The 25,315-nt window shown below is 23.8% G+C and overlaps 1 protein-coding gene across 4 annotated transcripts in view; it reads left to right on the plus strand.

Moving 5' to 3' along the window:
• The window catches only part of LOC129607748 (TWiK family of potassium channels protein 7-like), a 293,642-nt gene that overhangs the window by 164,712 nt on the left and 103,615 nt on the right, over positions 1-25,315 (plus strand). For 3 of the 4 annotated variants that reach the window (XM_055518922.1, XM_055518923.1, XM_055518924.1), the window contains 3 exons: positions 4,225-6,318; positions 8,622-9,681; positions 17,595-17,754. In XM_055518922.1, coding sequence (XP_055374897.1) covers positions 9,501-9,681; positions 17,595-17,754 — 341 coding nt within the window. In that variant the 5' untranslated portion in view covers positions 4,225-6,318; positions 8,622-9,500. The remainder of the gene's footprint in view (positions 1-4,224; positions 6,319-8,621; positions 9,682-17,594; positions 17,755-25,315) is intronic. The other variant, XM_055518925.1, reaches the window with a different exon arrangement.

The following is a 25,315-nucleotide window of genomic DNA, read 5'->3' on the forward strand; positions in this document are numbered from 1 at the left end:
TATTTAAGGATTACTATTCAATATTGAAATATTAAACATTTATATATGTACCTTCTATTAAAGAAAAGATCTCATTCGATCACATTATAGTTATAGTCATAATCATTTTGTTACGTTTATGTTTGTTGAATTTTTATATTGTATTAATCTTTTAAATTTTTTTTTTTCTAATATTTTAGATAATAGTTATATAATTCAATTCTTGTATACAAAGATAATAGATTAGAAGTATACCTATGTATGTAGGTAGCAAATTGATAATAAAAATTTCAGTAAAAAGTTCATTATTCAATTATAGTGAAATAGTAAATGCGTATTCGTGTAAAATTAGAAACATTCTTATAACAATTTTACTATAATATTTTGTCCTTTAATACATAATTTTCTTTATGTTAATAAGATGTTCAGATTCGATTTAGTTAGTAATTCTTTAAAAATCTAAGATCAGAAGTATCAAGTTAGAACTTATTATTATTCCAAATCTTTTGTTAGGAAATTCTTTGTGGGTGTATATCAATGAATTTATTTCGTAACAAAGGGACATCAAAGAATCATGCTCTTTTTATATTTTAAATTAAAAATTTAATAATTTAAGTAATTTAGGTTAGAAATATATCTATTAAATTGTAATCAAAAAACAAAAAATAGACTACTTCTTATAAAATAAAAGTCCCTGCCTCCCTATGTCACAATTTTTCCCTTATATTCCCAAAATAAATTTTAAAGTTGTAATGAAAAAAAAAGAAAAAAAACAAAAATTTTATTTTCTAAATATAAGCATTTTTATCTAAATGCTATTTGCAAATAGTAGTGGTAACTTATACAGGGTAATTTAAATTTTGTATTCTTTTCATTAGATTTAATCAAAAATTTCAAAAAGTTTTGCTTTGAAGAGTCATGTTTCACGAAACCTTTCTTAGAACGGAAGCTAGTACACAACGTATTTGGGCAAGAAAAATTTTTGCGAAATTCTGTTGAATCCTGTATCGTTGAAATTAGATTTTTTAGCTCTAATTCTTTTATATATTATACCGCTAAGAAATTTTAAAACATGATACAACGTCTAAAAATTGTATTTAATGCGACACAAAATTAATTACATGGTCCGAATGAACATATTTACCGAATGACTTTATTTATTTCAATTGAATTATTATGAAATAGACAAATACTTTTAGCCATTAGTTAATAAAAAAAAATGATAATAAAAGAATATAAAAAACAATTTCTAATTAAATATCCTTAGAATAACAATAAAATAAATATAAAAAAAATATATTCAAAAAGCGTTGAAAACAACAAAATTAAATTTATTCTTTAATAGCATAAAAAAGTTACAAAAATGAAGGAAACTTCAAAAGAAAAAAAAAAAAGAAATTTTTTTATTTTTTTCATTCTTGCGTACGAAATAATATGGAATTATACTGAAAATTGCTTCAAAAATTCTTAGAATTTTTATTAATCTCTACAGCAAAATTAAGATAAAAAAACAATAAAACAATTTTTTTTTACTTTTAACTTTTCTAAATAAGTAATTAATTTATAATCTGAGTGCTTTTCTGATTTTTCTTCATATTATAAATCAAGAAAGGAAAAAGCACATGAAGTAATATTAAATTATAGAAAAAGAAATTCTGATCTGAAAAATTAAGGCCGAAATTTCATCATTATTAATTTTTAATCATCATCTCAAGATATCTTCTCAATTATTCAGTATACTATTGTTGGTCCTTTAATTTACGTTACATAATTTTAAAGGAGCATGTAAAGTATTTTATGACCCGAGAAATTTATGTTAATTAAAATGCAAGTTCACTCAGAATTTTAAGACTTGTTTACTATTAAATGAACAAAATTTTTGAAATCCTAAACGTAGAAACATCGCTTAGATACTGATTTTGAGATTTACCTGATTTCTAGTTTTAAAAAATTACTATTAAACTGATATTTGGACTATTTAGGTTGAATTAAATCAAATTCTTTTCATACTTTACTCGTATTTTTTTATTATAGCGAAAAAAGTGTTGATTCTTTGAAGTCTGTCTCTTGCTTTCTTATATTTTCACTCTAATAAGCTTTAAAAATAATTTTTCTCTATTTAAATGCTTTTAAAAAATGTTAACACCATTTTAAGAAAAAGTTTTTGCTTTAATCTAAAAATATAGGTTAAAATTATTAAGGATAATTTACAGAAAAAAAATATTTATAATATAATATAACAAACTTTTAACAATAGAAAATGCTCCATATAACTTTTATAGTGATAATTCAAATACTCAAGAATTAAGAATACAAATCTAAAGAAAAATCCAACCTTCAAGTTATGTAAAATTGCAAAATAATTAGTAAAGCTATTTGCCAGTGAAATGAGAATAAGTTCGTAGAAACATATTTAAATATGAGAATTTTCTTAACCGTAATACTTTATTCTGAGGTTATATATTTAAGGATAATAATAAAATTAATTAATATCGTGCTTAAATCAATAGAAAATTTCTTTATTATTTTAAAAGAAAATTTAAAGTTTTAAATTATATTTATGCAAAACCAAATGTTATTTAAAACTTTGAAAAAAAAACAGCTTAAAAGTATTTCCAAGGTATTTTTCAAAAATATTTCTTTTGTTTTACTTTTTTGTAGTAGGAAAACAATATTATGATCGGAATAAAAGCCTCATTAGAACAGCCAATTTAACAACAACGGAACTTCTGAACATTACAAAGTCCCCAAATTTGTCAACATTATAAAGTCGTCAACAAAATTTTTTAATTTTAATTGAAGTAAGCAAGCGATTGTTATCTGATAATAACTCAACGGTCGGGAAAATGTGAAGGCATTTTAGGTTTCTAAAAATATTTTTTACCGATGTAAATGACAATTTTACGTAAAAAGTTAAAAATGACGCCTTTAACATCAATTAACTCTAATGAGATCTAAGAAAAATATTTGCAAATACTTATAAATTTTTAAACGTAGAACCTTCTTTTCAAATTAAGTAGAAACGCTGAGATTCCATTTTCATATAAACTGAGATTTTTTTTTTTAATTTCAATTTGAATGAGTAGGATTTTTAAAAAAGAAAATTTCTTAATATCCTTGCATTTGTTAAACAATTTACAGTCTTTTTTGAATTCAATAAAATTTAAATTGAAATTCTTCAATAACACCATAACATTAATTAATTTAATATGTTACTTAATATTAAAAATTAACCAAATGTTTATTTCCATCATCAATTTGTATGTAAGATGAATAAAAAAAATGTTCACAATGTCATTTTAAAATTGTAAACGCTTATTAAAAATTTTCTTTTAAATTTAATTTTGATGCATGCAATTGTATGTAATATTAATTAAATTTCATTATATTTATAATGTCGGTTATAAGTAGGGTTCAAAGAAATATAAAATAAATTGTATAAAATTGCACTTGCATAAATTAAAAAAAAAAATTATATGAAAAATATTTCAGCGAAGCGAAACATTTTTATTAGAAGTCGCCGTGTGTGAATTGCTTGTCATATATTATATAATTTAAAAGATTATTGGAAATACTTCTGCTGAACTATAATTTCTCTTTGAATAAAAATTACTTTGAAATTTAATCAGTAACCTTGGTTATATAGAGAGCAAAAGATTAGCGGCTTTGATGGGTTTTTAAATTCTACGCGATTATGTTGGAATAAATACTAGAACTGTTAAGTTGTAATTCCAAATATCTCAAAAATGAAGGATTTTTCACTTGTAAAGAACTTATTTTTCTTGACTCAATTAGTAATGTTTACTCAATGACTAAAATTGAAATGCTCTCTTATAAAGTTCGGAAATTAATACCATATTTAAAGTTATAAAATTGAATAAAGGAACTCCATGTTGTTGCTAATTCCCTATTAAACTTAGTTATTAATTTTAAAAAAATGTCGGTCCGCTTTATAATAAATAAAAAACAAAACTGCTTATAACACAATACAGAACTATTTTGAACAGGTGCACATCTCCTGTTTTATAGAAAAACTTTTTAATTTGCCAATTAAATCCGTTAAATTTTATCCTGTCTTTTTTTTTAAATTTTTAAAAAATGTTTAAAAAAATTTAATATGCAATTTTCTTCTTTATGTATAAATATTTCATAATAAAGTACATATACATACATATATATGTAAGTATATGATATGTGAACGTGTCCTTTTCACCCTAACATTTATTACTTTTTTTTTCATTTCAGTCAGACGTACAAAATAGCAGAACTAAATGTCATACACCAAACATAGGGAATCAAATCATTTATAAGATCATACACTCCTACATACAAACAAATTTTAAACATATTTACGTAGTCGTAATTTTGTATTTAAGTGGAATATAAGCTACCGCACTTCATGTCAGTCAACATCGTTCTGGAACAAAAAAAAGAGCATAAAATTTCACAGTATTTGATGACAACATTGGTAAAACACAGTGCAATGCAACATACAAAATTGACAACAAAGTGAAAAAAAAACAGTCCATATAAAAACTGTTCATTAATATAATTCTTTTTCCCTTTAATTCGTATATGCTTCAATTCCTCTTTAGAACCTTTTACATCCCGACAACCTTAATGCACTCAGATAAAAAAAAATTAAAAAAGAAAATCAAGTGCCAAATTCATATATAAAAGCTTTCCCTCCGTTTTTTTCGTTTTCAAGCGCGCTATTTAGTGGCATTGACACAAAAACGTTGTATATAAAAATATCTTAATATTTGAAATGTGAAATAATTTTTTAAATAATATTTACATTTCATATGTATATGATATTTTAAATGACTGCATCTTTGCATATTTCACTAAAAAATTTGTAACAAACTCATAAAAGACCGAACGAGATATTATAGCATAATTTTATCATGTATACTACCAAATGCAAAATAATATGATCATTTAATAATGGAAGGAAAATGCTTTTTTTTATTATTATTAAACTAAAAAATAAAAAAAAGGACTAAAAAGGTTAAAAAAATTATAAAATTATAAAATAAAAATTATAGTTAAATAATAAACAAAAAAAGAAGAGTATTTTATAATTTAAATAGTTACGAGAAAATGAAACTAGTGCCAACGATTTTATAAAACACCACTGAAAATTAAGAAAAAAATAAATGAGTACAAGAAAAATTGCACACTCAGAAAAAAAAAATAGTAAAAAAGTAAAAAATAAAATTCAATACATGCTTATAATTTAGGAAACAATCAAGCAATTAAGAATAAATTCTACAATTAAACTGAATTGTGTCGGAATTAAAACGAACAAATTAAATCGTTGACTCACTTTTAATTTCATACTAATGTCAACATCTCAAATAATATTAATATTTATAATGTTAACACCCCCTTAAATAAGAATACGACACATTTATATACGAAATATACAGGAGTGAAAAAGTCATCATACAACGTAAACGCGATTTGAATAAGTGATTGTTAACTTACAAAAAGAATACGCCATCATCATCATCATGACTTTTTTTATTCGAAAAGTAAAAAAAAAATTTCACTTTTTTTAAATATTAACACTTTAAAAATACATCTGCTGCACATAAAATATTACAATTAAATAATATATGTACGTGCACAACATAAACTTTCATATAATTAAGAGAATTACCTTGTTATTTAAAAGAAAAAAAAAGGAAAATAAGAAAAAAGACGTCGTTAATAAGGTGATTTTCTCTCCAAAAGAGTTCTCAAAAAAAAAGAACAAAATTTTTTGCAACAAAATAAAAATTAAGAAAAAAAAGTAATAGCAAAAAATATATTTAAAGCGGCAAATCATATAATTGAAAAAAAAAAATAAAAATACATGTATATGCATGTAATACGTAAAATAAAAATTATACAATATAATAAAATATGCACGAAAACGTTTATGATATTTTGTATAAAAAGGAAATTAAAATTCAACATGGCGTAATTAGTTAACGGTTAAATGTTAATAATTACAATTAAGAGAAAGCGAAAAAACACAAATAACAAAAATAAAAATAAATTCAACTTTTTTTAAAACATATATTTAAAAAGGAAACGTACTCAGAAATACATAAAAATTAAACAACAAATCAAATAAAGAGAGAGAGAGAAAAAAAAAGAAACAAACTGTAAATAACCAATTTTTAAAACAACACCGCCATTTTTAACGCCATCTTTTTCCGAATTAATTTTAAATTGTCGATTTAATTAATTTTCTTTTTCATTTATAAGCAACAAACAAACAAATAAAAAAAACATACTATTTTCATATGAAAATTTTATGGAGGATAAAATTGAGTGCAACAAATAAAGGTAATGATTTAATTAAATTTAAAAAAAATTGAAAAGGAAAACAAAAATTTATTTAATGAATTTAAGTTTGTATATTGTACAAATTATGTATGCGAAATTTATAATTGGATGCTGAATTGCATTTTGGGGAGGATAAACTTTTTCAGCGATTGTCCTTGTCTTTTTTCAAGTTTTACTTTTTGATATAAGTAATTTAGATAACCATTATTCCTTTAAATTAAAACAGTAACTGTTCTTAATTTTTATAGGTTAATGATATCTCACATTGATAATATATAAAAATAATTAAATTAAAATTTTGAGACGTTCAAGATTAAAACTTTGCGAAAATATTATGAATTAGTTCATCATTTGTAATTCCATATTTTCTTCAAAATTAATTTTAACAATGGCGAGGTTTTGTAATTAATGATTTCTTTTATTGGAAACTAAGAATATCTTTAGGATCAAATCACTAATATTCAATTTTACGAGTAGAAATTTATACAAAAATATGGAAGTCAAGTAAATAAAGTCTTCAAATCAATTACCAACGAAATAAGTGTAAAAAAAAGTGTATTTGTTTTAACAAATACCACATGCAGCATGTATTAAGACTCTATAAAGAATAATAATATTGTTCCAGTACTCTTTAAAGTATATCAACGTATTTCAAATTATAAAAGCTCAAAAAATCTCAAATGTAATTTCTAACATTAGATCAAAATTCATAATTGTTATCCAAATATCAAAGAAGACGAAATGTGTACATGCAAAAAATTCATAAAGGTTAAAATGACAAGAATATCTTCTCCCATAAAATGAATTCATTTACCTATTATGGACTTCCATTTTTCAAATTTTTACTTATCCTTTTTGTATGGTGCAAGTTTATCCCACAACTACTTTTATGATTAAATTAAAAACATATGAATTTTCCCTCTTAACGTTGCGTTTGGCACTATGTATTATGCAGCAATAAAAACTTCATAGGTGAGACAAACACTAAAATTTTTAACTAATAAATGCAACTTTCTTCAAAATATGTATGCATATACATTCATAATATAATTAATTTTATTATACTCTAACTGTCAGCTGAGTTTCAGTTTTTTAATTATTATAATTTGTGCTTAACGTGACGCGTCTTAATTTTATTTTTTTGCCTGCGCGTTTTCTTTTTTTTTAGTCTCGTAAAATGTTTTTTATATCTGCATATTTATTTTATTTTAAGAAAAAATAAATGTATTACAAGGATAGGTGAAGGTGTACATGAAAAAATGTGTTTGTACAAGATAATTGGGTGGATGTATTTGTGTTTTGCTGTGAAAATGAGCGGAAAAAAATATTAAAGAAAATGATATCAATTTTATGTGAAAACAAAACAACAACAATAAGGATCAACCGAAGAGAAAAAATAACTGCAGTAAAAATAACGAAATAAAGCAAAAAAGAAGAGAGAATATGAAAGTAATTACACCTTTTACCGTTATATTTTTGTATAAGCGAGTCAAACAATAAATATTCCGTTAAAATATGAGTGAAAAAATTAGTAGAAGAACAGATGAATCCAATTTTTTTTATTTATTTTTTAGTAATTAATTTTTTTCAATTTTCTCCCTCTGTTCTTTCCTTTCGTAATTTTTTTCGTCGGTTTCATTTTACTATTTGAGTATAAATAATAAACATGTGAAAAGGAAAGAGATAAAAACCAATCTGTTATTTTTCCGTCATTCCTTTCATTACACAAGTAAAATAATATGATGACGACTGTAAATTATTTATTTATTTTAATTTTTTTTGTTCGTTTCTTTCCAATTTACGATCATATTTTTTATCCATTTTTATTTATGTATAACATAAAGAAAACACATATTTTAACCCTCTAATGTCTCAGAACTATTTTAGTAACATAACATTAGTATAATATAATGAATTTTTGAAAATAAGTTTTAAAAAAAGGTGCTCATAAATATCATGTTCTAAATTTTTTTCTTAATTTATGAACAAACTCATATAAGTTTATTTTTCTGAAAAAACTAGAGGTATAGAATTTCTTGAAAAAACTTGTGGTATAGAAGTCCACGTCTACTTATTTCTATTACATTTTTGCTAACACCCTCTTGAGGTTGTCATGAAATGCAAACAAAATTTACCCTGGCTAATTTGACCTCGTTTATTCAACATGGGAATATAACTTCTCCTCCAATATTTTAATAATCTTGAAACTATTAATTTTTTGTATAACTTTACTTAATTTTTTTTTCTAGTAAAACAAAAAAATTTATATAATTAAAATGGTTTTTCTTTATTTTTCATTTCAGGATTGCGATATTAAAGATAACGATTAAATGAACATTGTAAAAAAAAAATGGTTGCCGGAGCATTTTAAATTCTATAAATGTTGTTCGTTTTGGCTATTTACTGTAGAAAATCATACTTACTATAGTAAAATAAATGAAAATATATATACATATTTATTTTCATTTTTCAATTAAAAATAAACATTTATTCTTAGAAAACAACACCACCATACAAAAACTATTGCAGTTATAAAACAAAAACTGTACAATCACGTGCAAAGCAAAAAAAAAAACAAAAGCAGGTTTAAGGATTTTTGTTTTCTCATATTTTTTTCTAATTAATTATTTTGGTGTGATGAAGTTTAACGATAACGGGAAAGAAACAAAATTTTTGGGCTAGAAACTTTAAAACAAAAGTTCTTAAGGAGTTTCCAACTTATAAACAAAAAAAATCGTGAATGAAAAATTTGTTAATTAAAAAAATTTAATGTAAAAAGTTCAAATAATAAAACTAATTGTTAAACATAAAATTATTAATTTTTATACAAAAAAAATCATTGAAAAAATTAAAAAAACAACAATAGCACCAAAAAAAAAACCATAAAGCTATTTTACCATTATTGAAAATGGCTCCCAAAATTATACTAATTAAAATACTTTGGTATTCTTCGGTATTAAAATCATAGTAGTTAATTTCGGTTAGGAAGAAAAACCTTTAAAAAGTGTAACTTTTGAATAATAAAAAAAAAATTGAAAGAGAAAAAACAAACGTCCTCAATTTGGTTAAACTTGAGAAGAAGAAGTTCTTATTGAATTACAAAAAAAAAAAGAAAAGTTGCAGCTTTCCAAACATAATATCAAAATACAATATAAAGTAAAAATAAAACAAAATTTGAAATTATGAGCAAAAAGGCACCATTACATGTGCCTCAATTTACTGATACATTAAATTTATCACCACCGAGTCCTTCAATGTGCTTCCCATCGCCAAATAAAAATGATAAACGCGATAAACAACAGCAACATCAAGGTTTATGCGGTTGTCAACGTGCACCCAAATCACATTGTATATCAGCTATCGGTAAGTTTAATAAAATTTTTTTTTATTTATATATGAACCGTTACTAATGTAAGTTGTTGTAATGAATCGAATAAAAAGTTTTTTTAAGCTGCAAGGAAATAGGACATGACCAAAAAAAACGAATTTAGAATGAATAATTTGATAATTTAATAAGTATTTTGACATAGGGGTGAAATTGGGAAAAATTTATATTGTGATTGGAAGATATTTCTCGTTTTTGTAATTATGCGGAAGTTCTGAGATCAAAAATAGTTTCACACTGTAATCTGCAGAAGACCTCAATAAAATCATGTTACGGGTCGAGAAAAAGCTACGAAACCAAACAAACGTTTTAATTTTAAACTTGTGAATATTGTAAAATATAAAGTTCCTCTTTAATTCTTTAAAGTAAATTATTATTATCCTTTTGTTTTCAATCAATAATAATTTAGTTACTAATTTTGCCTAATTATTACAAAAACTTTTGACCTGATTCAGAATAAATGAAATAAAGACTGTTTCAATTTTATATTTATGTGTGATCCCTTACAATGAAAAAATACTCTAAATTAAAAATTTGAAATTTATAAAAAATTTTTTTTTTTTTGTTTTACTTTTGTAATTTATTTTGATTTTATGCAAACCTCAACCGCAATAAAATATAAATTTTCTCATTTTTTTCTATTTTCTCTTCCTTTAAATTTATTGTAATTTTAATTCAACAAAAATTAAAAAAAAGTTAGTGAATTTTAAAATATTTCAAATTTAATCTTTTATTTAAACTTTAATAAATTTTTTGAATTAATTCGGTTGGATTTTGTTTAAAAATTTAAAAATTTAAATTTTTTCAATTCCTTTTTATAATGTTAAACTATTGGGGTATTTATAGTTTTTTTTAAAGATATGTTTACAAAACGATAGAACGAAGAAGGGAGTAAAGAAGTAGTATCATGTAACAGTATGCGCATGTGCGAAGTGTTTAAAATAGAAACTGTATCGGAAAATAATTCTCAACAAAACCCAATTAACTAAAACGCAGATATAGCGAAAAAGTTAATCTAGTTGAATTTTCATTTAGGTGAACAAATATGTTTTTAAGTTTTATAAATTTAAATTGAATATAATTATATAAACAGGATTAGAAAATGGCTGTTTAGCACATACTTATAAATACAGTTTTATTATTATTCATTTTGTTATACATTTAAAACAGTATATTCTTCAAAAATTTATATTTGATTGTATTTATACTGTAAAATGTTATCCTTTTAAAATATTTTTTATATTTGCTTTTCTTCTTGTTATTTTCTGCTTTTAAATACTTTAAAAATCCTTGTTAAATACCTAAAATACCTAACTAGCTTCAAAACAACTTTTCTCCTAAAAAAAGTTTTTTTTATTACCTTCATTTTATATAATGTTGTATACTTATAATTTTATAATATTTTATAATACATATGATTTGAAAAAGGATTGAAATTTCAAGAGTTTTTTTTTTACTAAAACTAAAAGTTTTCGCTATTTCTTAATTCCTAGTTTTTAACTTAAAAAAAAAATCTCATAAAGTTTAAATAAACAAAATTTTATATTGTTATATGAGAACATTATATAATAGGCATATTACATGTTTTTATTAAGAAATTATTATATAACATATTTTTAGGATCTTCACTTTCCTAAGTGGTATTTTATACTTTAGTTATAACATACACGAATTTAGTTTTATAAGAAAAATATTTTTGTCTTTTGAAATTTATTCTTCTTAACAAGTTTTTCATGCTATATGGCAATATGTAAAACATTTCAACTGAATAGTAAACTTTTTAACGTTGTAGATAAACTTTCTAGGACAACTTAATAAATTATTTTTTATTTTGTATTTATTAAAAAGTATTTTAAATTAAATTAGTTAAACATTATGAAAAAAATGTTGTTTACTTTTGAAATATGCAATTAATAAATATATATTTTGAGAATGAGAGCTATTATAGAAAAATATAAAACATGTTGTGTTTAAATTTTTCAATTTTTAATATTGGTTGAGAAACTAATTTATTATATAGTTGTGAGAAATTTGCGTATAAAGAGTCAAATCTCAAATTGAATTTTTTTACAGTTTCACAAAATATTTTATATATAATATATACTCTATAACCCGAAGTAACTTATAATAATATACATTAAAAATAATTAACAATAACTAATTCATCTTAAATGGTGAAAATTTAAAACGTTGGTTTGTTAACCTTAAAACTACTCAATTTTAATTATTTAATCTATTACTGTTTTACTCCCATTCTTTTTAATTTTTTTGTTCGTTATTTACAATTTAACACGTCGTTATAACTTCTTATAAACTTTTATAATTTTCAATACATACATAATATGTGACTTTTGGGGTTCTTCAATTATTAGCATAGAATATTGGTTTATTAAAAATCTTTGAAAAAATCTAAAAAATTTTTTTTATTAAAAAAAAGAACAAAACTTTAACTTTATATTCAATTTTCGTTTCGTTTTTTTTTTCAACTTTCATTTTAAATAAAAAAATTTGGCCGCGAAATTTAATCGAAAATCTCTCAAATTTTTTTTGTATACATTTAGTTTTCATTTTACGCATAAATCTCGATGGTTAAAAAAATTAAACAGTTTAGGTTTTAAATTATTAGTATTTAATATTTTTTATATTAAAATCCATATTAATAAACTGAAAAGGGATATCGAACATGTGAATTTCATAACTACTTAAATTTATTTAACTAACATAAATTTAAATTGTCGCCATTTCACATAGTAAGAAGAGCTTATTAAGTATCTTTGAAGAATTGGCCAAGTAAAACATTGAATACTACCTACCTTTTTTTAGGACGAAATGAATTATTATTAAATTGAATAGTGCATCACAAATGTTAATTGTTTCGAAATTAAATTCAGTCTCATATTAAAATGCAGCTAGTATTCGGAAATTTTAAAAATATTCTATCTAATTTTTTGTTCTCATTATATTTTGATTTTAGCTAAAACATCGCTTTCAACTTTTTCATTAAATTTTTAGAAGTAAATATCTTTAAAAATTAATATTCCCCAAAGTAATAATCATTTAAAAATTTTTAAAAAACAGCATTGTATATGGAATCGACTCTTTTATTGAAAGCTGTTCACTTACAAATGTAGTCTATATCATTATTGTTGTAGGTTAAACAAACTTTAATTTATTCACATTTAAAATGTTAAAAAAATTTGTTTATTTAACAATCCAACATCTAAAAAAATAGTTTTTTCCCTTGTCTTTTTTTTCAACTAAAGTTTAAACTAGTATGAATACGATCCGATACATCATAAAATCTTTATTTTCTCTATACGAAAGTGTGCACGTGCAACGAATTAATAGTTATATAGTAACCACAACCTTAATCGTTTTAGTAACATAATTAACCTTTCCATCTATTAAGGGTTATCTATCTAAAATATTATTTTTTTCCTTTTTTTTAGTAACCTTTCATAATTCGAATAAAAAACAATTATTTTACAGAATATCTTCTTCTGTCACAATAATCTACATATCTATGGAATCTCTATAACAAGTATATAAATATGAATGTAATGTCTATAAAAGCAAGCAAAAATTTTTTAATAGTTATCACCAAAGTGTAATTACAAGTAATAATCTATTTTGTAAGAGTAACTAGCATCATATAATGCATATGCATATGGGTATATAAATAGTATAACAGTATATTATGTACAGTCACATAAATATAAATCCTGAAAGTCATAAAATTAATTAATACTCTTAACTTATTCTACTCTTTCTTAATATACTACACATATTATGTATCTATAAAAGTGAAAAACAAGATTCCTTAATAATTTTATAAACATTCTTTGATACTACTGTATAGGGTAAATTTCAAGTAAAAATAATAATACTAAGAGTAAAGTAAATAATATAAGTAAAATAATGCTTAAATAGTCTGACATAGTCATTGCTTTCATAAAAATAAATTTGACACTTGAATCTGAAAAGGTATTTAGAAGAAGCTACAATTATACGTAATCATTAATTCATATAAATCAAATCATTGATTCTTACTCAGCTCACGCCATATATTTCCTAGAAATCCTTACTACTAACACTTAGTAGAATTTCAATAAGTTTTAATAAAAAATGTTTCGGTTTTCATGGTGGAGATAGATTTTTCAAAATGCCAAAAAAATTGAAAAAGGAAAAAGTTTTTGCAACACGGTGTTGGTTGTCTCAGTTTGGTACTAGATCACATTTTTTATCTAACAAAAAGTAAAGCTCCCTACATTATTAACTTCCGTAATCCTATAAATCTTAAACATTACATAATTTTTTTTTCATTTTTACTTCGAAGGGCACACAGATACCTACTTTGTAAATGTGAAACTCTCATTAAAAAACTTAATATTTCAAATTCTATTACCATCATTCTATAGAAATTCTATAAGACTGTGTTAACAATAATTATCTTCCTACATACATTTTATTTTTTATATCTCAAAAATAAATTTTATCACTATCCTTTTACTTCCAAAAACAGACAAAAAAAGCTGATTTTTATAATATAAAAATAAAATGGGTGCAAATATAACACCTAAAGTTTAGGTATTTTGTTATTTCCATTGCTTCCACTATGAACATATTAGAATATATAAAGAAGTAGAGAAGTGTAATGTCGAAAATATCATGGAAATGCAATAAAAATTCTAATTAAAGAAAATTCTATTCGAAAGTATTTACAGGAAGAAAAAAGTTAGATTAAAAATTTTGTACGTATTCAGTTTTCTACTGAAAATTCTATATTTATATCCACATATCTAATACATATTTATTTTACATTTGCAAACAGTATAAAGCTTTGCCTGCAGCTCTTATTATATAGAATCATGTAGACTATAGGTACCATATAATATATTATATGTGGAAACACTTATATATTGTACTATGTAATTATTGTCCTTCCTGGAATAGTGTTGATTACTTTACTCTATATCTACTGTGGAGAAAAAAAAACATATTTCTCCTTATTTCAGTTGTCATTGTTTTGCTTCTTTTATTAAATCGGTTATCATTTAAAAGCAAAGCAGGAATTTCAAATAATATGAAAGTATGCAAAAATACAAAGAACGGAAGATATTTAATTTTTAAGTAATTTTTTTTTATAATTTTATAGAATTTGAGTTTCTAATTAATATAAACTCAACAAAATGTAAAAAAAATTGTACCAAATGGTTTTATCTTAGGTTTACTAAAGGTTCACAGTTTAGTAATGCGTTTTTGCGAAAATTCTTATTATAGCAATGAATATATTCAACATGTCCTGAATGTATTAGAAATAGTTTTAGAAGGTTAAAAATAATTATATTGAAAATATTCTAGCACCTTCAACTATCCCTAGACGTTAAAGAAAAAAAATAATCCTAGACATCCTAGAGCTCACCTGCTCCTCCCCCGAATGAAAACTTTTTTCTTAAAAAAAGCTCCAAGAGCTTTAACACCAGCACAGGACTACCTTGCATAATTAATCATAACTAACATTTTAACCAAACCATTAAGGGCAATCTCGCAAATTTGACACCACTTTTCTTCGTTACGTTTCAAACGTTTTATTGCTATAGTATAAATAGTAAACTTCCTATAATTGCCTGTAGGAAGGAAGTCCAATTCAAATATTATATATCGCCACAAACCAACTTATACTTACAGAAATTTTAATTATAACTTCAAATAATAAATTTTTAGTAACAATTATTTTACCTTTGTTTTAATTGTAATTGCATTTGATATGCATCAGTTAAAAAAGATGATAATAAAAGAACTTAATGAAATGTCATTACAAAAGGATGTGATTATATTGATACAGTTTAGTATAGAGGAAACGGAAATTATTTAGCCCATATATAGAAAAGGTTTTCTATTTAATTTTTATAGATCATTTTTCTATATTAAAATAAAATTAAATTGAAAATTTTATTATTATTACATTGAATAAATAATGTATTTATCCTTTTCGGAAAATATTCCGCTTTTGGTACAAGATTTTAATTAACACCTAACGGCGTAATATACGAATTTATTAAACTTGTTTTTTCAATACTTATTTAGTATTAGATTTTGTTTATTATTTTTCAAACTTAATTTATTTAAGGTTATATTTGACACTAAATGCTTGAGAAAAATTAATCACAGCAAGAATAACAAAATCTGTAGTCAAAATATGTGAAATAAGTTGCTATTTTCATATTGAAATCGAAATCTTTTCTGCACTAGTCATTAAAAACCAACAAATATATAAATCAATTTTGAATATTTGCATAAATTTGAAATCAATATAAAACAAAAATCAATATAAAAGAATCTATATAAATGTATGACAAAAAAACCATAATATCAAAGTATCAAGTGTTTAAACTAAGGAAACTAAAAATTCAAAAATGTATTCTTAGTACAAAAACATACTTTAAATTATCGTTGCTTGCCATAAACATATTAAAAATAATTTTATACATAAAACCCGCAATTCAATTTCAATTTAACTTCGTTGCCTACGTTAGATCCTCACCTAATACTTATAATTTTATCTGATATCCTATCACTGCGATTTCAAAAACGGAATTGAGTGAAGTGAAAAAAAATAAAAAAAATTCAAATATAAGTTTTGTGGTAAAAACTGAAGTAAATATAAATCTACTAAAAAAATGACCAAAGAAATAAAAAATTAGTATTATGTGCGGAGTGTTTTAGTTTGATATAAAAATTAAATACATTCAAATTTGGCTATAAAGACTTGGTTTTAAGTACACATATAAACCAAAAGAACTTAATACAAATATTTTTTGTTAAACATTATATAAAATAAAAAGAGGTTAATTGAAGTAAACTATACAAGAATAGTTAAATACCCAGTAACAGAAATGTATATGTAGAAGTGTAGTTGTGGCACCACAATTCAACCCAAATAGATTTGTTGTATTTACCTCTCATTCAGTAAAAACCACTTACAACACCTCCTCGAGACACAAGTCTCTGACGGATTCGAACGACTTGTAGGAATGAGCAGGGATATTACGTTACCAAACAGACATAAAATGTATTTTAATTTCCTGAAACTGGACCAACTGAAAATTTACTTTTGTTTATATGAAAAAATGGAAAAACAAACAAAAAAAAATTAAAAAATATTAAGGTAACATTGCCATTATTTTCTATGCAAGAATATTCAATATAGTTGTTGGTTTTGACAATAAAATTTCAGAAACATAATCTGAGATCAAAGGCTTCGTAAATATATTGACAATATTAAAGCGTAAGTAATCATAGAGTTTCTGAAATATTTTGAAAACAAATTTTGGGTTCTATATGCGTTTACTATAGGGATTTCTATACCCTTAGAAGATTTACTATAGGGATGTCTATACCCTTAAGTTTTATTTCTAAAAATCAAATGATGAATTTCGAGTTTTAAATATGCGAACCTTACATACTTTATAATCACTGCTTTAAATTAGTTTAAATAATTCCAAAAAAAAGATTATATATAATTTTACTATTATTAATGACGCTGATTTACTTAGTATAATTTAATTAGCATATTACATTTTTAATTGGTAAGCCGTGTCTACAATTTTGTGTAATCTAAATTAAATTCCTAATTAAAATTAAATGGAGTAAAGAAATAATCAAAATTGAGAAAAAAGTAAAATTTAATGGATGTAAAAGCTAAATAGTGAAATTCGAAGAAGAAGCCAGCAGGAAGTTAATTTAGCGAATTAGGTTTCTGGCATACTAATGAAAAACTGCAGATACCAAATATTTTTATCAAAATAAAAATAAATATATCACTATTTTATTAAATAAATTAAATTTCTAATATTTATCTTATTTCAATAGAATTTATTTATCCTTGCAGGAGTTCTAATACTAGTTCTTCTATATACTGCTATGGGTTCAATAATTTTTGTAACACTTGAAAGTGAAATAGAGGATATTGCGTCAATTGAAACAGCAGTAGCAGAATCAAAACATTATACTAGAACTGATTTGGAAGATGCAGAGAAAATACGAAACATGTAAGTGGAAATTCAAAATTCTGTATATTGGATTTTATTTTACTTTTTTTTTTTTTTGAGAAGGCCCTAAATTTAACAAACTTGTTTTGATTTTAGCTTAATTATAAAGAAGGCCATACAATTGTTATCATGTCGTTATACAGTAAGCTTTTCTATATAAAAGTTATTCTTAATCAATACAGTTTAATAAGCAACTTAATGCGCTAAGATGTATTATATCACTACGCAGTACCAAATAGAAAGTGGAAAGAGTTAGTTGAACCCATATTCCTTGATGTGGAATGAAAACGCCACTCCTTTTAAAAATAATTACAAGGAATAATGGTATTAAGCGACAGTATGAGGCTTTTATGTAAATTGATTTCATCTTTTTTATAATCAGCAAATTTAGTACAAACTTTTGTTTAATTTTCGAAACTTAATAAAAATAGAAATCTTATCGAAAATTTTCATAATTTTTGTAAAAAGAAACATACGAGCTCAAAGCAGCAAAAATTTTTTAAATTCAAATAAGTTTATTTTATCATTTTTATATTTAAAGACACAAAGTTGCCGCACTTTGTGCTTATTTTAATTCTAAAAATGAAAAATTATTTCTAAAAAATATATACATATATTTTTTTTTTAATTTCATTTTTTTTTCCTGCAGTTTCCCCCTAAATCACTCGTATTTGTACATACGAATGTTGTAAATACTCGAAATGCTAACATATCTACGCTTTTAAATTTTAAGAAAAATTATGTAGAAAAGTTCTTTTTTAGAAGTGAAACTTAATGTAGATGTTATCCCAGATGCTTTTCTCTTTTTTCTTCTGAAGAAAAGCAAGAAAGATAAGCAAAAGGTGATTTTTTTTTTTTGGTTTTTGTTAAATAGACTAGAGAGTAAAGCAAAAGAAAAGTTCTGTTAATTTCATAAAGAAGATTTGAGAAAAAAACTTGTGACCTCAGTCTGTTATTTCAAACTACTTTTCCATTTTTAATGTTCTTTAAAATATTATTCTTTTCTGTGTTTTTTTTTTCAATTGAGTTCTTTGATAACAGGGCTTCTCGAACGACAAAAATAATGAAAAATTCGAATGATAATTGTTGCATTGTAACTTGTAACAAATCGACAATTTAGGGAAAGAACGCTCCAAAAAAATTTACAGAATATTTGGGAGACAAGCTTCCAACAATTATACGCATTTAATTCAAAGTATTTCGAACTGGTTTTTTATTATTAATTTGTGAACTATTTGTTTGTTTGTTGAAGTAGTAATTTAGAGAATTACGAGTCTCCGCCTTATATTTGTTCAAGCATTTTTATAACGCAATACTTTCGATTAAAAAAGTAAAGGTTCTATTTAATTATAAATAATCGAAAATCCGATTAAATTTTAAAAATCACCTCGATATGTAGCAATTTTCTAAAGTTAACGGCAGTAGGGTAAGGCCAAAGTTTTCCCTAAGAGTTTATACTAATCATTCTTATGTTCACTAGAAATAAGAATTAATTTCAAATTATCTTCTTTGTGCTCTTTATATTTGAAAAACACTGTAGCAAATGTATAACATAAGCAAAGGAAAAGAAAAGGAAAACTTTTTACTTTTTTTATAATTTCATACCCATATAAAATTGTTAAAAGAAGCAAAAAATTGTATCCAATTTTTTTTTTCATTATTTAACGCTCTTGTTGTTATCGTATTGTGTTGTTTTATATTAAAAGGATTTGAATCCTATTTTATCTTGAAATCATATTGGTTTGTTTTTTCCTACTTTTCTCTTCAGTAGTCAACTCAAAATTCAATACAAGTTTTGTTCCTTTCTTCTACTTATTTTTCTCTTTTTTGGTATAAATGCTAATTTGAATACAATATTTCTGTAAGTCACTTAACCAATTTCTGAAAGATACTAAATCATTTCACAAGACAGATAAAGTAAGTAAAGCTTATAAAGTATAGATTGCTCGGAGATATTAATATTACAACTTGTAACTAACAGATTAAGTTTAAAAAGACTCAAAAGTTCTTTGGAGAAAAAGGAAACTTTGTATAATAAATTTGTCTATTCAATAATATACCTATTACAAATCATTGATTGCTTGAAAGGCAAGTATGTAGATATTTGCAAATTAAACAAAAAATTCGCAAATTAAACCTGGTCGGTTACAGTAATTGACCATTCTTACATTAGAATGGCATTCTACTAAGATTTAGAACGGTTTTTCAAAATTAAGCTATAGTGAGAGACACCCCATAATGCAGCCAGATTAAGACAAATCCACTAACTTGATTTTGAAAAATAAACCTTTTTAGACGACGCCTCATTTATCGATTTATGGAAAGCAGAAATAAAATCGGTAAAGATCCAACTTGAATATGAACTAGAAAATAACATAAGAACCTACGAAGGTCCAAAACCAAGGTTCATTATTTTCAGGGCATTTTTTAATTAGAAATATAATTTTATTCCCTGTCGGCTAATGGTTATGGCTAATATTATTTTAATTTTCTAAACTAAAAGCAATATTGCAAAATGGGCGATTACAAAAGTGCGCATATTTTATCAATGGAAGATTAATATGACATTACAACATTGATAATCGCTAATTACGAAAAATTTTAAACTAAATAATTATTCTAAAAAAAAAAATCATTTTCTTACATGTATTCTGAGCATTCTTGATGTATTGTTTCCTCTTAAGTACAAGTCCATTATATATTTACATTTCCCACTGTGAATATAACCTAAAACACCTAAAATGCCTTCGATTGAAATAAATTCAAATTTAAGGCCTAATACGATGATCGCATGTAGACTCGGATTTTGATGATAAACACGACAAAACCGACTTGCATCATTCATTACAATTTGTTTAGAAAAATTGTACTTTAATTTTGTAAATTTTTACTGAAAATATTTCCTTTTTATCACTGTAGTGCAGGTTCATCATAAAGTAATGTCAAAGCCGAGATTAATGTTGCATATTCGATTCATTTTCAAAATCCAGTAATGCATCTTCACTTCATTAAAACTACTTTCTTATTATCACTGTAGTTTAGGTTCATCATAAAGTACTGTCAAAGCCGAGATTAATGTTGCATATTCGATTAATTTTCAAAATCCAGTAAAGCATCTTCACTAAATATCAATTTTATCAAAGTTATTTAACTACATGTGCAATAAAAAAAAAAAATAAAATATATATTAGATTAAAAATTAGAAAAATAGAAAAAAATAAAATCTTGATGTTATTTAAAATTTTGGTGCCATTTGCTTTTAAGAGAATCAAGTTGGATATTGTTAACTCATATCTCTATCAAAATTTGCAAAATTCCTCTATTTGTAGATTATAACTTTTCAGTCAAACATGTCGAAGACTTTCTAAATTGATTGTTCTATTATTACCCCTAAAGTGCTGAGAGTTAATAAATTCAGTATATTCTTTCCTCAACACTTTTTTATAATTTTTTATAATTTCTTTTACATTCCAAAATGTACGTCTACACGCTTCTATATTCTTATTTCGTCCCTCGCTAATGCGAGATAGTCTACTTGAACACGAGTAGGCTGATCCAAAATCGATGATCAGTTTTGCCAAATACATTCCGGAATATTATTGAAAACTACCATCTTTCAATTATAAATCACATTATTTTAGTTTTTTGTGACCCTATAAATTTGCAATTTTATTATACTTCTTCATTATCATTTTTTTCTTTCTTCCATAATTGAATTTAATCATCTGAAAGAACTTCTAAAAAATTAAAGCCTTCAGAGCAATCTTGATAATTACCCTAAAAAAAGACAAAAGTACAAAAAGACACGACTAAATGTTGTGGGAGAATTTCTTTTTTTCTTGATTTCGTGAAATTCTCTTGCATACAGACGAAAACCTAAATAATAATTTTGCCACCTTCTTTGTACTGTTTTATATCACTTTTGTGTCCCCATCTAATTTCTTGTGTTTGTTTCTGGTCAGCATGTATTATGATTTTATACTAGATATTGATCGACTTTTTGTTTTTGCAGTTTATTTTTTTCGAAATATTTTTGGGCTTTGTCTAATTGTCCATTTTGTTGTAATATTTCAATGACAATAGAAATAATTCATCCTTAGTTGGAAATATGAACAACATATAGGGTTTCCTTTTGTGCAATTTTTGATTTATTTAAATACAAAATTTGTAGTACAAAAATATTTTAACAAAAACAAAAATACAAAGAAAGTTTTTAATAAATGATTCAATAGATTTTATAAATTTCTCAATAAATAATATGATCTATTAGGTATTCTTGTTTTAGAATATGAGCAGAGGGCATGATAGAAGACTATGTGTCTTAAAACTGTTATATTGATAATTAAATTAAAATTTTGGCAGAAAACTATCTCAACTTTATAATTAAACCAAAACAAAGCAGGCCTTTTTCTTAAAATTCATTTTAGAGTTCGATTTTTTTATGCTACATAATTACGATCTATTGCAGGTTATTTGTTCTTTTTTGTTTGCTTGTATTAAATATTATTTTTCTATTCTAAGTCATTTTGTTCTTATTGTGCTTAAATGTTCTTATGAACCCCTGCTGTGAAACTCAAAACAACAAAGGGCGAGAATTGAAAAAATCAATAAATGTTTTGTATTGTGAATTCGCTTTATTATCCAATAAAAGCGCAAAATATATTATACAATTGTCCTGCTGTTTTTATCAAAAAAAAAATTATATTGTCCCCATATTTTCCTCCACCTAAGAAATTACATAAATTTTTGCGTTTAAAAGAATTATTGTTGCTTTTATTGTTCAGAAGCTCTTTATTTCTTTCGTTATTTGCAATTTGTATTTTTTCCTTCGGTATTTCTATTAGAGCGAGTTACATTATTTTCGTGCTTCAATATGCGTTTTATTTAAGATTATTATGAAAGCTGCGGTTTCTTTTGACATGACGACCATCTACCGTTACTTTTTGTCTTATTATGGCAGAAATCTCATCATTTAAAGATCTAGATAGGAGCAATTTTTTTGAGTGGTTTTCGTGGTATAAAGACAAAAATTTTTTTTTTGAAATGATAATTTTGATTATACTCTCTTGCTTTTTTTTCGAGTCCATGTAACGGCGTGTAAATTATGAATTTTACGTGGTTATTATTTTTTTGGCACTGGTTATATTTCTACAGTATTCCTTATTAATAAAGAATAAGTAGCATGAGGAATAATAAAATATTTTTTGGAAATAAATAAATAAAAAAGAAATAAAAAAAAATTGATAGAATGAAAGTTATGCTGCTAGAATATTGAATTAGGAACGCATTTAAGTCGTAAAGGAAAGAAATTTATTTTTTTTTTTGGATTTTACGTACAGTTTTGTGCGTTAGAGTGATGGCAAAGTCTGGATTGTTATAAGACAAAAAAAAAATGAAAGAACTGGGAAAATTGAACTTATTTTCAATTAAATAGTACGTTGTGTTTAGAATTTTCACAGTATAATTTATTTTTATATTTGGAAAACATAATTCGAAATTAGGTAGATATTCAAAGACAAGTCATGCATTCTTACTACACCCGAATTAAATATTATATAATCTACGGTAATTTTCTTCAAATAAATGGCATATTACATTTTTGTTGGGTTTGTTAGTTAAAATATGTTTTCTTTTTAAAAGTCTACAACAACTTATTTCAAGTCAATGTTTTAATTTCATGGTTCATTGATATTTTCGAATCTATTGGTTCGCAGAAAAACTTTTTTTTGTCTTAATTCAAAATTTTTTATAATTTTTAACACAATTTAAATTGAAAATTATTGTAAATTAGATTCATGAATTTAATAAAATTACAATATTATTCGAAAAGCAAAAAATTTATTCGAATCCAATTATCTTATATATTGGACAAGAATAGTCAAAGAAGATTTTTTCATAATGTACCTTTTTCTAGGCGGTTGCTCTCCCAATGGAGAACGAGCTTACTCGGTTTTCTTTTAAGGTACTTTAAAGAAAACTAATAAAATTTTTAATTTTCACAAAATTTTCTGGTTAAGCTGATATAGAACTAAAACGGTATAATTTTAAGAATTTTTTTTAAATTTAATTACATTTTACAGTATTAATATTCATTAATATCCAATTCATTATTAATATTCATAACTTCAGCATTATTTAAGTCAAAAAAACCATAATAAATAGTTCTACACACCATATTTTGTATTAAAACATAATATGTAATATCAAAATATTATTTTAAGCTTTGTAAAATTTTTAAAACAAAACTTTAATTTTAAAAGTCTATAACCGAAAAAAAAAAATTTCATGAGCTTAGGTAACAAGTTTATTTTATTGGGAAAATTTTACAAAAAACATTTACCTACCAAAATATTTCTATTTTCTGAAACCTTTAATATTCAAATAATATAAGTTCCTAGTTTCATGAATTTTACCTAAATATAAACTTTTAAAATATTACTGACAACCATAATATTTTTGTGGTATTAAAATGTGCACAACATACAATAAGAATCTTTTAGAGTATAAGGTTTGTTTTTTGAGCAAAAATGTAAAGGATTTTTATGATACATTTTACATATAATGTGCATTATATTGAAAATTACATTAATAAATATAATATTTTTAACTCTTGTTGCATTCATAAATATTAGAAAAAAAAAAAACTTTTATTACATTTTAATTCGTTTCCTTGTGGAGGTTAAGGAAATAAATTTTCTTTTTATGTCAAGAAGACATAAAAAAATAAAAAAATACGAACTTTATATAAAAAAATATGCTACACTTCTAAGTAGATAAATATCAACATGTTATAAAATATTTAAGAAATGTGTGTAGGTGCATACAATATATAAAAATTTAAAGTGATTTTTGGTAGAAATTATTAATTTAAAAAAAAAATCAAAAAATTTATGATGAAACTTAAAAGAATATAATATATCGTAAATAATATGTAAACCTGATAAGTATGAAAGGGATATTTTAAAATATTTTTTAGTTTAGTAAAGGAAATCAGTAATTTTTGGATTCACAAAAGTAAAGAAATAAAAATATCTGACGATTTGTCACAAACAATTGATATGTGGAAACGTGGATAAGATAAATTTAAGACAGGAGACGTGCAATATTGTTTTCCAAAATTGCAGCCGATGCTGCATGGTGACATAAACCAGATATTTTTACTACTATTAAATATCATCCATGAAAATAATATAAAAATGTTATATCAACAGCACATCAAATATCTTTTTTCACATTTTGAACAATTCAATAATTGGAAAGCATTTTTTGAACGTTTCTTCTCCAAAAACTAAGTCAATTTGATATTGAAAATTGTAACGATCTACACGAAACAACAAAAATAAAATTATGAAAATTCGAACATCAAAAAAATCGTCCTACACCCATTGGTTCTAATAAAATTTTGAAAATTTTAATTTTGCTCCAAAACTAATTTTCTATACCTCAAGTGATGTTATTCAGCCTCTATAATTAAAAAAAAATTTAAATAAATTAAATAAATGATTTGTTTTAGATATTAAAGAAAATAATTTTACTCCTTTAAAAAAATTTTTTTCCCAAC

This window comes from Condylostylus longicornis, unplaced genomic scaffold (assembly GCF_029603195.1).
Source record: "Condylostylus longicornis isolate FDR11 unplaced genomic scaffold, ASM2960319v2 ptg000028l, whole genome shotgun sequence".
NCBI classification, from domain to species: domain Eukaryota; kingdom Metazoa; phylum Arthropoda; class Insecta; order Diptera; family Dolichopodidae; genus Condylostylus; species Condylostylus longicornis.